Here is a 14,545-nt window from a genome sequence, read left to right as displayed (position 1 = left end):
ACTAGTAATAACAATACCAATAATGACAAAAAGAGAGGAAAATGAAGAAGCAGTATTTCATCCAAGTATCAAAGTCATAAATATCATGATGTGTGCTGGACTAAGGTTGAGAGACTTATAATCCAGTCCTGGATCTGACATTAACTAGATTAGATACATGACCTTTCTAGATCATTTAGTTTCTAGTAGACTTGGAATTTCATTTCATTTCATTTCATTTTAATTTTAGAGAGAGAGCATGAGCTGGGCAGAGGGACAGAGGGAGAGAGAGAGAATTCCAAGCAGGCTTCATGTTCAGTGCAGAGTCTGATGTGGGGCTCAATCCCACAACCCTGGGATCCTGACCTGAGCCAAAATCAAGAGTCAGATACTCAACCAACTGAGCCACCCAGGTGCCCCTGGGCTTGGAATTTCTTATAAGATAATGATATTATTATATTATTATTATCACAACCACCACCATCACGACTATTACTACTTCTACTAGTAAAGAAGGTTTTGGAATAGATGCTCTTTAGAGTCCTTCCTCGTCTGAAAGCATATGACTTCCAAGACAAGTTACATACTCTCTCTCCTTTCACAAGTGAGGAAATAACTATCTGCCCTGGGAAGCTTACTCATTGTAACTCATTGAGTATGCACATGCATTATGCTATTCCTATTGAGAATCTATAAAACGTGTGTACACACACACACACACACACATTTTTTCTTTGAAATATGCCATTTATCAGAGGGTAGAGGCAAGAAGGCAGCCCATAACTGACAGTTCAGTTAGGGGAAATTTCCTAGGCTAAAATTCATTATTTCCCAGTTGACTGTAAGAAGGACCATCATCATGCTTCACAATTACAAATCTATTTTCCCAGACAGCTTCCAACAGCTCTGGTGTCTTCCAATCTTACCAGGACCAAAAGTAGGATCCACAGAGAACAGACAAAGGGATTTCCCCTCCATGATTCTTAACACAGTAGGAGTAGAGATAAGAAATTTCATCCATCAATCCAATTGTGAAGTTACACATAGACAATTTTCTATTTGATGTTGACATTTCTAATAGTGTTATATATATGTTTGAATATTACTTACATGTCCGATGCATGGCAAATGGTCCTTTCTATATTGTGAAGTTTGTCATTCTGCTTTATTCTAACTCTTAGCCTCCTAAAACTTCAAGACTTGACCAAAGAGATGATTTTCAACCTCTCTGATTACCTGGTAACCTGCTGTCTGTTTACTTGTCTTTTCATCTCTGCACCTAGCACTACACAGCTACACTTGAGGGTTGTAGTTAATGGTGTCTTTAGAGTAGTGTTTGTTTAACCTAGTCTAGATTAATGTTGGCTAGTTATCATTCCATTTCCAGCAAGGCCTAAGTTGGGGGGAGGGGGGGAGGAGTAGATCCAAAACACCATAACTGAAAGACTAACATTGAAATAAGGAAGGTAGTAAAGATTATCAGACAGGTAATAGAAATGAATAAACCAGGCTAGAGCTAGTGTGAGGGCTATTACTGGGAACAGTGGAGAATATAGAAAATCAGAGGGTATATGTTCCATCTGAATTTGTCCCTGCATGATCGGTGTCATGAGATGATGAAAGTCCAATACTGCCCATTCTTGTGATTGTTTTTTCAAGAAAACACAGAAATATGTAATTTTTGTGTGTAAAATCTCCCTATTTCTATAGGCTCACAAATAATTTAAAATATTATAATAATGTGCAGCCAAACAAAATCTATGGGTCCCTTGTTTGTTATCTCCATAATCTAACCTCTGTGCCCACATGATGGTATGGGTGTGTGTGTGTGTATATGTGTTGCTTTAATTAGTTTGTGAATTTAACACTAAACTCCAGATCCTCTATATTCACATTCTTTAAAGATGAAGCAAAATAAATATTAAATGCTGGCCTTATTAAAGGACTTTGATGCAACTGGTTTGTAAGATGTCCAAAATATCTTTTAAAAAGAAGCAGCTTTGACTTTAAGATTTATGATTTTTATGATTTTTATAATTTTCTATGATTTTCAGATCACTTGGTAATGACATCATTGTTCTGCCTTTCATCCACTCATGGCCAGATGCACATCACAGAAAAAATATTAAATACAATATTGCAAGCATTTGCTATATTGAATAAGAATAAGATGAGCGACACCAAATGAGACATAACTGACCTAATGAGGCATGATATGTTTACAATATTCTCTATGAATTGTCAGGTTGCTACTTTTAGTGCTAGTTCTATGATTTTTTTACTTGAAAGACTGTATCTTGACTCATAGCTTTTGTTAAGATCATATTATACTACTTAGGAGAAAAGGAAAAAAAATTGTCTCTAGAAGTTGTATGAGGATATTTACATTATTTAAAATAAAATATGGTTTGTGTTTAAAAAAAATAATAAGCCACACAGGCACTTCAGATACTCTGGAAAAGATAAATATACTTGAAAGTATCAGAGGTGAGGTAAACACTAAAAATCTTGGTCCCTCTGCTTTCTAAAAAACAAAATGTAGCTTCACAGTTAGTGAGAACTTCTGGTTTTCCAAATTTTCTACTATTTGCTTCCATTTTGCAATAGATTTTACTTCTCAGATAAAAATCAGGTTGCATTAATATAAAGGGAAATAATCTTCATTTGCATAGGAATTCTCCCTTCTCCCCCCACTCCTGCCCATCCTGCCTTTCTCCTTCTCTCCCTCTCTCTTCTTTCCTTCCTTCCTGAATTAAACCAAATCTTTTCTTGTAAGTGGAGATTTAAATTTTGTTTAATGTTTATTTATTTTTGAGAGAGACAGACAGAGTATGAGCAGGGAAGGGGCAGAGAGAGAGGGAGACACAAAATCCAAAGCAGGTTCCAAGCTCTGAGCTGTCAGCACAGAGCCTGACGTGGGGCTCGAACTCACGAACCGCAAGATCATGACCTGAGCTGAAGTTGGACACTCAATAGACTGAGCCACCCAGGTGCCCTAGAGATTTTTTTCAAGTTAAAAATAATACAATTTTTTAAAATTATTATCTCTTTTCTCACTCAAGCTCTCTTCTCTATAGGCAACGAGGATATCAAGTTTGTGGCTTCAGTCTTACTCAATTCTGTGACCATCCTGGCCAGAGTAGGAAGTAAACCTCAGTGGGGTAAGGCCAGATCAGCACTAATTTCAGTATCCAATAAGCCCAGAGAAGCCTCTGGGCATGAATAGCATGTTCTTCAAGCTATATATAACCTTTCCAAACACCTACCATTTTGACTGAGACCACTGATAAATTCTTCCACCGAGAGTGGTCTTCCCTCACCATTTCCTTCTAAAGTAAGCACTTAGTCATTCTTTACCCACTATTTTGCTTTTTTTGTTTGTTCCCTAGTTTGTCTTTTTGTACTTTTAAAAAACAGCTTTTTTGAGAAATAACTGACATACAATATTGTAAAATATTGCACAACTAACGGGCACATATTTGAAGTGTAAAATTTCACAAGTTTTGAAACATGTACATACCTATTAAAACATCACAACAATCAGGACAATGAACATACCCATGTCCATCTCTCCCCCAAAAATCACCCCCAAAGTTTCCTTGTGCCCCTTTTTAATCTCATTCTCCTACCCCTCCCCACCTTCCTATCTCCAGGCAAGCACTATTCTACTTTCTAGATTAGTTACCATTTTCTAAAATTTTACATAAATGGAATGAAACAATATACTCTCCCTTCATGATTTCGCTCCTTCCCCTCAATATAATTACTTTGAGATTCACTGATGCATGTATCAAGAGTTGGTTCCTTTTTATTGCTGAGTAATATTTTATCATATAGATATGCCACAATTTATTTATCTATTCACTTATGGATGTACACTTGCATTGTTTCCAGTTTTCACTTCTGGCTTTAGAAATAAAGCTGCTGTGAACATTCATGTACAATTTCTTTGAAAGGATATCTACTTTCATTTCTCTTGATTGAATTTCCAGAGCGGAATGGCTTGGCAATAAGGTAGATATATGTTTATACCTGAAACATGTATATATCTACATATGAACATGTATATATGTATATATTTTAGGAAAGTAGCAACTCTTCTAAAATGGCAACCATTTTATATTTCCGCCAAGTAGGTATGAGTATTGTAGTTGCTTCACATCTTCCCAACACTTGGTATGGTCAGTCTTTTAAACATTAGACATTCTACTGTATATTTAGTGGTACTTCATTGTAGGTTAATCTTGCATTCAAATAATGATTAACAACTTTTCATAGGCCAACTGTATCTCTTACTTGTTAAAGCATTTGTCCAAATCATTTATCTGCCCATGTTTTCTTGAGTTGTGTGTGTATTCTGCAAATATACATTATTTGCAAATATTTTTTTCTTTGTGTGTAGCCTGTCTTGTCAATATTTTAACAGTATCTTTCAAAGAGCAGAAATTCTTAATTTTAATGGAGTCCAATTTATCAATTTATATCCTTGTGGATCATGCTTTTGGAGTCATGTCTAAGAAAGTTTTGACTAATACAATATCATAAACATTTTCTTCTATTTTCATCTACAATATGTATAGTTTTAAGGTTTTATATTTACGTCTATGATCCATGTTGAGTTAATTACTATATATATATGGTGGGAGAGGCATGGATCAAGTTATTTTTTATTTTTATCTTTTGCATATGTATATCCAATTGTTCCACCACCGTTTGTCAAAAACATTCTTCCTCCAGTGAATCTCCCACTTTCATCAAAAACCAATTGATCATATATGTGTCGATCTATTTAGGGATACTCTATTCTGTTTCATCAATGTAATGGTCTACTTTGGTGCCAATAGCACACTCCTTTAATAACTATAGCTTTATAATTAGCCTGAGGCCAGGCAAAATAGTTCTTCCAGCTGTGTTCTTCTTTAACAAAATTATTTTGCCTATTTTAGATCCTTTGCATTTCTGTATGAATTTTTAAATCAACTTGATAATTTCTATTAAAAAAACCTGCCAGGGTTTTGATTGAGATTGCATTTAAATATATGGAGGAGAAGGGCCCCTGGGTGTCTCAGGTGTTTAGGTGTCTGACTTCAGTTCAGCCATATCTCTTGGTCCATGGGTTCAAGCACCACATGGGGTTCTCTGCTATCAGCTCAGAGCCCCCTTCAGATCCCCTGTTCCCCTCTCTCTCTCTGCCCCTCCTCCTCTCTCTGCTCCTCCCCCTCCCCCATGCAGACACTTTCTCTCTCTCAAAAATAAATAAACATTAAAAACAAATAATAAATATATGGAGGAGAATGGACAACATGATGATATTGAGTCTTCTAATCTATGAACACAGTATATCCTAGCATCTATTTAGTTTTTTAATTTCATTTAGCAATGTTTTGTAGTTTTCAGTGTAGAAGTCATACACATATTTTGTCTGATTTATCCTTAAATATGTCATACCTTGGATGTTACTGTAAATGGTGTTTTTAAATTTTAATTTCCAAAATTGCTTGTTGCCAGTATATAAGAATACAACCAATATATGTATATTGATCTCAAGTCCTCAAACTTGCTAAACTCATTTATTAGTTCTAGAAACTTCTTGTATATTTCATAGGATTTTCTACATAGCAATCATGTTATCTGAAAATAAAGATAGTTTAACTTCTTCAGTTCATATCTAGATGTCTTTTATTTCTTTTCCTTTTCTTGTTACACTGGCTAAAAGTTCCAATGCAATGCTGAATAGAGTGGAGTGGACAACTTGGTTTTTTTTCCTCATGTTTCTTGTGCTTGGAAGTTATTGAATTTCTTGGATCTGTGGGTTATAGTTTTCACAAAATTTGGAAATTTTTCAGCTATCATTTCTTCCAATATTTTTTTGTTCCCTGTGTCTTCCTTCAGAGACTCTGATTACTCACAAAACAGGCATTATAAAATCTCATATCTTACTGATAGACTGTTCTCTGAGAAAATAGGCAACAACCTCTTTGACCTTGGCCACGGCAACTTCTTATTTGACACGTCTCTGAAGGCAAGGGAAATAAAGGCAAAAATGAACCATTCGGACCTCATCAATATAAAAAGCTCCTGCACAGCAAAGGAAACAATCGACAAACTAAAAGGCAACCAACAAAAATGGGAGAAGATATTTGCAAGTGACATATCATATAAAGGGTTAGTATCAAAAATCTATAAAGAACTTATCAAAATCAACACCCAAGAAAAATAAATAATCCAGTGAAGAAATGGGCAGAAGAAATAAATAGACACTTTCCGAAAGAAGACAGCCAATGGCTAACAGACACATGAGAAGATGCTGAACATTGCTTATGATAAGGGAAATACAAATCAAAACCACACTGAGATAACCACCTCACACCAGTCAGAGTAACAACTCAGGAAACAACAGATGTTGGTGAGGATGTGGAGTAAGGGGAACCCTCTTGCACTGTTGGTGGGAATGCAAACTGGTGCAGCTACTCTGGAAAACAATGTGTAGATTCTTCAAAAAATTAAAAATAGAATTACCCTACAATCCAGCAATAGCACTACTAGGAATTTATCCAAAGGATACAGGAGTGCTGATTCATAGGGGCACATGTACCCCAATGTTTATAGCAGCATTACCAACCATAGCCAAATTATGGAAAGAGCCCAAATGTCCATCAACTGATGAATGGATAAAGATGATGTGGTATATATATACCATACAAGGTGTGTGTGTGTGTGTGTGTGTGTGTGTGTGTGTGTGTGTGTGTATATACATACACACACACACACACACATATATACATACACACCTTGTATGGATGTATCACTCATACACACACATACAATGGAGTATCACTCAGCAATCAAAAAGAATGAAATCTTGCCATTTGCAACAACATGGATGGAACTGGAGGGTATTATGCTAAGTGAAATAAGCCAGTCAGAGAAAGACATGCTTTCACTCATATGTGGAATTTGAGAAACTTAACAGAAGACCATGAGGGAAGAAAAAAAAAGTTACAAACAGAGAGGAAGATAAACCATAAGAGACACTTAAATACAGAGAACAAACTGAGGGTTGATGGGGGGGAATGGGTGACGGGCATTGAGGAGGGCACTTGTTGGTATGAGCCAACAAGTATTTGGGTATTTTATGCAACTGGGTATTTTATGCAAGTGATGAATCACAGGAATCTACTCCTGAAGCCAAGAGAACACTGTATACACCTGTATACACTGTATGTTAGCTAACTTGACAATAAATTATACCTAATTTTTTTTCTTTCTAGCTTTCATTGTAAGTAGTTTGTATTGCTATCTGCTCAAGATCACGAATATATTCTTCAACAATGTCTAATCTTCCACTAGTCACAGCATATTTTTCATTTCATATACTGCAGTTTTCATCTCTAGAAATTTGATTTGAGTCTTTTTCTATCTTCCAAGTCTATATTTAACATGTTCCATCTTTTCTTTAGCTTCTTGAATATATGGAATACAATTATAACAACTGTTTTAATGTCGTGTGCATTAATTCTATATTTTATGTCATTTCTGGGCCAGTTACAATTGATTGACTTTATTATAACGATGGACAATGTCAGCTGAAGCATCTCTGGTTCCATGGTCAGTGGTTTGGACTTGTCATTATCACTAGAAGATGATTCTTGGTTTGTCTCCAGTTTACAGCACTGATTCTGCCCCAGAAATCTTGTTATCCACTTCACATACAACACCACATCAAATTGGGAATTGCTTTGGGCTTGTGTGACCCTCCTTAGAAACCATATGTTTAGCACCCTAATAGCACAGCTAGTTTGCTATGATGCTATGATGCCAGCATACTGTCTCCGTCTCCCTTCTGCCTAGGTTTCTTAATTAATATTACCTGCTCCTCCACTGAGGTATTTACTACCACACATGGCACTCATTAGCAATTTCTTGATTGGGTTTTGATCTATACACAGTGTCACCTTGTGGCTAAGAGTGGGTTATAGTGTCTGACTGCCTGAGTTTGCATTCTTCTCCAACCAGTTAGTAGGCATGACCTTGAGTAAGTGATTACTCTGTACTTCATTTTCCTCATCTGTAATAATAATAATAATGATAGCTACCTTATCCAGTTGTTATTAGGATTAAATGTGACAATAAAATATAAAGGAATTAGAATAGTGTCTGGTTCAGAATTTGTTGTTGTTAGAATAAGAAATAAGCTAAGATTTACACCAGGGAATCTGACTCTGTAGACCACATAACACTTAACCTTTATGTGATATTCTAATACATGCTGGACAATCTGCTCTGTCTATTAAAGAAAATATCCCTTCTTATTTGTGGTTGGGCTGGTGTCTTTGGTGCCTAAGTATCCCAGTTCTGGTTTCAGCCCAAAGCACATTTTATCCACCCAAAAGTAGTTGGATAATAGTTTTCTAAGTCCTGAAGCACAGTAGGACTTGTTTTTGTCAATTCTAGGTGAAACTGAAAGGCAAATGAGCAAGAAAAAAAGTTTCTAGGAAATAATATTTCTATACTGTTGGTTCCTCATTCCTAATTTTTTCTAAATCTGTTTTCATTTTGATTTTGACTTTCCTAAGTCAGCAAAAACAAATAAAAAGGAGACTTGAGGCCTTACAAATCAGCAATTTCTGTCTCCTCAATTTTCTTTCATAGTTCAATATTTCATATTCAGAAGATTTAGAAAAGGTTAAGAATACACACAGAACATTAAATATTTAAATTAACAACCAATATGGATATAAAGAAATGAGTTCGAATAATTATAGAGTAGAGCGGCAGCTTGTCTACAACATGGATACATGTTGAACGCCAACATTTCGCTTTTGAAAATACCTAAGAAATGCTACCAAACTAAGTAGCATATATTTGCAAGCTTATTTTACATAGGAAATTAATATTGATATTATGAACACAAATTTAAACACCTAATGAATATTCCATCTAAGCTGGAAGGCATCATGATTTGACTGCTCAGAAATCTTGAAATTAACATTCATTATTTTGAGCCAAATAGCTCATAAGCATTACCTTTTCTGTAGGATTAATTTGTACCCTTCTAGTGATGTTCCCTCGGCAGGCTTGACTGTGATTGGGTGACCAATAGCCAGGCAGCCCTGTGTTATCGCCCGGCTCAGGATCATTCCAGTCTTCCAATGAATAGAAAGGGGGGGAGAAAGGTCTAAATAAGTTAAAAGAACCAGAAAATTCAACAATGTGTCACAACTAGTGAGGTCATTATGCCTGGATAAGCCCGGATATTAACAGTTGCTGAAAGTGAAACACTACCCACAAGTTAGCAGTCAGCGAGCCCTGCTCAGAATCAGTGATCTTCTGTCCAACAAGGGTGGCATTTTACAGTTCAGCGCAAAATAAAACAGACCTTGATATCTTCATTTGTCCTTTTTTTCTGTGCATATTTCACAGGGCAGCAATTTGGGGTCGATCATGTGTCACTTGTTATAGTTATGACTACAGAGCTTATGTGAAATATGTATGCACAGAAAAAAAAAAGAGCAGTGAACTGAAAAGATTGAAACAAATCCTTAACCTTTGTATGAATTTAAAGTTTTACTCTGGGTCTAAATACCATGGGTTAAACATTTTTAGGTGGTTTGTGAACTACTTTTGCTTTAAATGTTAAGATACTCTGAACAGGAAATTAAGAATATTGTTTAAATGGCCATTTGACAATTTTCTGATTTGAGAATCAACAACACATTTTATTTCATTTTTTTCAATATATGAAATTTATTGTCAAATTGGTTTCTATACAACACCCAGTGCTCATCCCAAAAGGTGCCCTCCTCAATACCCATCACCCACCCTCCCCTCCCTCCTACCCCCCATCAACCCTCAGTTTGTTCTCAGTTTTTAAGAGTCTCTTATGCTTTGGCTCTCTCCCACTCTAACCTCTTTTTTTTTCCTTCCCCTCCCCCATGGGTTTCTGTTAAGTTTCTCAGGATCCACTTAAGAGTGAAAACATACGGTATCTGTCTTTCTCTGTATGGCTTATTTCACTTAGCAGCACACTCTCCAGTTCCATCCACGTTGCTACAAAAGGCCATATTTCATTCTTTCTCATTGCCACGTAGTACTCCATTGTGTATATAAACCACAATTTCTTTATCCATTCATCAGTTGATGGACATTTAGGCTCTTTCCATAATTTGGCTATTGTTGAGAGTGCTGCTATAAACATTGGGGTACAAGTGCCCCTATGCATCAGTACTCCTGCATCCCTTGGGTAAATTCCTAGCAGTGCTATTGCTGGGTCATAGGGTAGGTCTAGTTTTAATTGTTTGAGGAACCTCCACACTGTTTTCCAGAGTGGCTGCACCAGTTTGCATTCCCACCAACAGTGTAAGAGGGTTCCCATTTCTCCACATCCTCTCCAGCATCTATAGTCTCCTGATTTGTTCATTTTGGCCACTCTGACTGGTGTGAGGTGATATCTGAGTGTGGTTTTGATTTGTATTTCCCTGATGAGGAGCGACGTCAACAACACATTTTATTTTATTTTATTTTATTTTATTTTATTTTATTTTATTTTTAATTTTTTTTTATTTATATATGAAATTTATTGAACAAAACATTTTAAATGAGTGACAACCACTAAGGGTTTCTGGCATGCAAAATTGTCTATCCTAACAGGTAAAATACATATTTTGGAAAAAGGGAGAGACCATTCAATCTAAAAAGATTTTCAAACTTGTTTTATATTTAGCATGTAACTTTTATTTCTCATGGTTTTGCTGTGTGGTAAAAAAAAAAAAAAAAAAAAACAGATGATAACTTGGGAAAAGTATTCTTTAAAATTTTGGTTTTAGTAAGCACTGGATTGAATCCTCATTTGAACATGTTTGTCTATATTGAAAGAAACCTGCTTTGGATGGGGAAAAAGAAACATTTGTTAAGCACTTTCTGTATACCAAACACTACGCTTGAATTTCACACATGCTTTCTTATTAATTATCATAGCAACTGTGCAAGATAGATAAGACTATTTTATAGAGAAGGAAACAGTGGTTCTGTGCAGCTAAGTAACTTTCTCAAGGTCTCAAGAATAAAAAGGATTCTAATTCCAATCTATCTAACTCCAAAATCCATACTCTTTTTAGTAAGCATTTCAATTATTTTTGAGGAAATTTTAGACAAGTACAGGTTTTTTGCTATCATAAAATTCTATAAACAGATACCATGGAATTACAGAATCTGAGGTCTAGAAAAGAACTGTCCATACCAACTGGTCCAACTCTTTTCAGATAAGACTGAAGCCCAGATACAGTTGTGGCTTACCTGAGGTCACACAAGGGTTCAGTGGCAATGCTAAAACCAAAACACTTCTATAAATTGATCAAATATAGAGCACCATTCTCTATTACAGTAAAAAGGCATACGTTTTGAAGTCAGACAGACCAAGAATCTTTCCTCTGCTACTTACTAGTCTTAGTTTATTCAGCTGTATAATGTATGAGATTAAATAAGATAATAAATATGTAGAAGATGCCTAACATATAGCAGATGTTTAACAAAATGGCAAATATTGTTATTAAACCTGAAGCAAAATACAACTTAAAAGGGGGTTTCCAAGTTGGAAGTAGATTGAGGAAATATCTCATCTAATCTCATTCTGCCTTGATATATGAAATGAATATTTCTTGGTTCCTTTGTATCTTAATTGCTCTATACATTTGTTTTTAGGTCTCAGAGAATCAAAAATTAACATTCAGAGCAATCCCAAATTTCATTTGAGAAAATTGTTTCAATCCCCCGCCCCCCCCCCCCGACTCCAACACAGTACCAGCAAGCTTGCCTGAGTGACTCTGCACCCATGGAAGTGCTAAGAAAAGGCCAAAATAATCTATAGCGAGGGGGCAAAAGAAGACAAAAGAAGGGTAGATAAAAGCTGCACCATCTCTTTATGGGCATAAATATTTGATGGCAATTACAAAACATATTTCAATAGTAAGAGGAGAGGGGAGGGCAGTTACATGTTCTCAATTTAAATCAGATCCAGTAATAGTAAAGTTAAAAAATTTAAATAGTGTCAATACATAGGTATAAAATGTGTTAGTCATTGTTCACATTTTATACTCAGGGATTTCTCTTAAAATTATCCTTATGAAGACCATACACTATCATTATACAGTGCTAATCCACCAGGCTCCATGAAGCTCAGCAATGTAGATGAAGGAGTGGAACTAAATGACATCACACAAATCTCATAAAAATGGTGAATCTGTGGACTATACATAAGCTCTAAGCTGAGTTTAAATACACTCTGCATATGAACTAACCACCACATCTGAAAGTGGATTGAATGCCCACATGGGGATCTACAGAAGCCCTCTGCACCAGACACACCAAGGGCAGAGAGGTAGCATTCATAAGAGTCAACAATTTATCATGCTTTCACTTGCATGCTTATGTGCATGAAGGCACCAGGATCTAGAGATGCACTGTGATCAGGGAGCATGGGAAGTCACTCAGCGAGAGCAGACACTTTTGGGTACCTTCGTGATCAGCCAAACACTAGCTGCAGGCCACAGGGTTGATGGAGCCATCTGACTTCCACTGCTTACTTCCCTGCTTGAGGAGCTCCACTTTCTGATGGAAACAGAGGCATGAAGGACAATATTGGGATCCGCCTATACCATGAAAAGAAGTACGCATTGTTAAACTCACAGTCTGAAAGTTCACCCTCTTCAACACACTCACCCAAAATGGGTTATCCTAAGACATTATGTTTCTGATTGAGAAGGTCTCTTTGGAAACAATAGTGCTCAATTCCATTTAATTCAATTCAATTAATATTTGTTGCGCATCAGCTCTGATATGCAAGGCACTAGACTGTGTGGTGTGGGATATGATACAGTATTTTTCCTGCCCTAGAGAAACTTGTAACAGAAGAGTCAATAACACACACACACACACACACACACACACACACACACATACATACACACACACACGGGCAGAAATAATGGATTGCAGAATGGGGACATCAAAGGAGAGCAGTTAAAAGGCTCCACAATCTCCTTAGAATAAAGGGATATGAGTTGAGAATTTAGTGATAGTTGTGAGGATGGATAGGAGGGGACCAACTGGTAACACACAGTATCTGTGCTTCCCATATTTGTTATCAGATTACATACATCAAACATATGATATACCTTCTAGCGTTTCTCACCCAGACTTGATTGTAAAATTAATAGACATTCACATCACCTGTATATCACTAAATATTTAGTAAACTTTCCACTAACTTATATGATCACTTTTCCTGAGTAATCATATTAAATTTTTAAGTACCAATATTTGTTTGTATAGGATTATGGGAATATGTCAGTTTTGCTTTAAGCCAAATAAATGATGGTGCTTCAATAACAATTTAAGTTATTTTCTAACACTAAAAAGCATATTCTAAATCTGTGCTAATACTAGATATTTGTTGAGTAGCAACTGATTCTTAAAATACAAAAATTAAATGATAATTTAAAAGGTAATATTTACAAATGCAATCAGGCAATAGCAAAAGGGTATAGCTAATATATTTGACAATTATTCTATAATGGAAGATAGTTACCCCTCAAGAGAATAAAATGTCTTCTGAGTCCCATAAGTGAAAATAAAATTTTAAAAATACAGCAACCACACTACATAACCAGATTTGACTTGCAGCTCTTTGATTGTGTATTCCCGAGTTAGCCAGTAGTGGCTGGATTCTGGAGGGGAATCCCCCACAGTTTCTGAACAATGACAAACTATATTCTACTAATCCACCCGCCACAGGACTCAGCATTTAAAGTAGCACTCTTACTCAACCTCCTAACTCCAAGTTGCCATCACACTCCAAACTCTCCTCTGCAACTGGGAAGAAGATTGTTTTGACTGGAATTAGTCAGACAGAAGAACCGTACTGCCAACTGCTTCTTTGTACAGCACCTGCTGCCAGCGCCTAAATTCTTGTTATCTCCACAACATGGTTTAATCTTTTAACAGTTGGCTTATTGGTGAAGAGCGAAGGGGTCCTTTGTGTCTGTCTTGGGTTGGCACCTAGTATTAACACCATGCTGTTCTTCGAGAGATATTTTGCTGGACAGTTCCCAAGTGATTCTACATAGACCAGACACAGCCAGACCCACTCACTCAGCTTCATTGCCTGTTATTAAAAGAAAAAAATCTTGCCAAGAGAGGGGTTCTGATACGTTTAAAATTGACAATAGCCATTAAATTTCAATTTGTGACTTCGCCTTCTTTTCTCTTTTTAGTTTAATTGGATAGTTTAGCTTTAGACCGGACATTTATGAAGGTGGGGAAAATAAAAACTGAAAACTGCAATTCATAAAAGTGCTCTGACAACCTGCAACATGGTATACATGTGTGTGCTTGCACATATACACGTATGCATATAACAGCATTTATGTTGAGACTGTTTTCTAAATACATACCATCACATATGTCAGTAGGAAACTGCTTCTTTGTTTTGAATCTCTCTCTCTCGCCATAGATAGATACATAGATAGACAGATAGATAGATAGATAGATAGATAGATAGATAGATAGA

The 14,545-nt window shown here is 36.1% G+C and overlaps 1 protein-coding gene across 1 annotated transcript in view; it reads right to left on the bottom strand.

Annotated features, from left to right (window-relative positions):
• DCDC1 (doublecortin domain containing 1) overlaps positions 1–14,545 on the bottom strand; it is a 497,922-nt gene that overhangs the window by 208,326 nt on the left and 275,051 nt on the right. Inside the window, exons 16-17 of the mRNA XM_086677755.1 lie at positions 12,492–12,626; positions 9,007–9,125 (exon numbers count right to left, since the gene is read on the bottom strand). Coding sequence (XP_086533881.1) covers positions 9,007–9,125; positions 12,492–12,626 — 254 coding nt within the window. The remainder of the gene's footprint in view (positions 1–9,006; positions 9,126–12,491; positions 12,627–14,545) is intronic.

Source organism: Puma concolor, chromosome D1 (genome assembly GCF_028749965.1).
Source record: "Puma concolor isolate L17-30 chromosome D1, mPumCon1.1.hap2, whole genome shotgun sequence".
NCBI classification, from domain to species: domain Eukaryota; kingdom Metazoa; phylum Chordata; class Mammalia; order Carnivora; family Felidae; genus Puma; species Puma concolor.
Note: the sequence above shows the minus strand (reverse complement) of the source record. Positions and strands in the feature narration are given on the sequence as shown.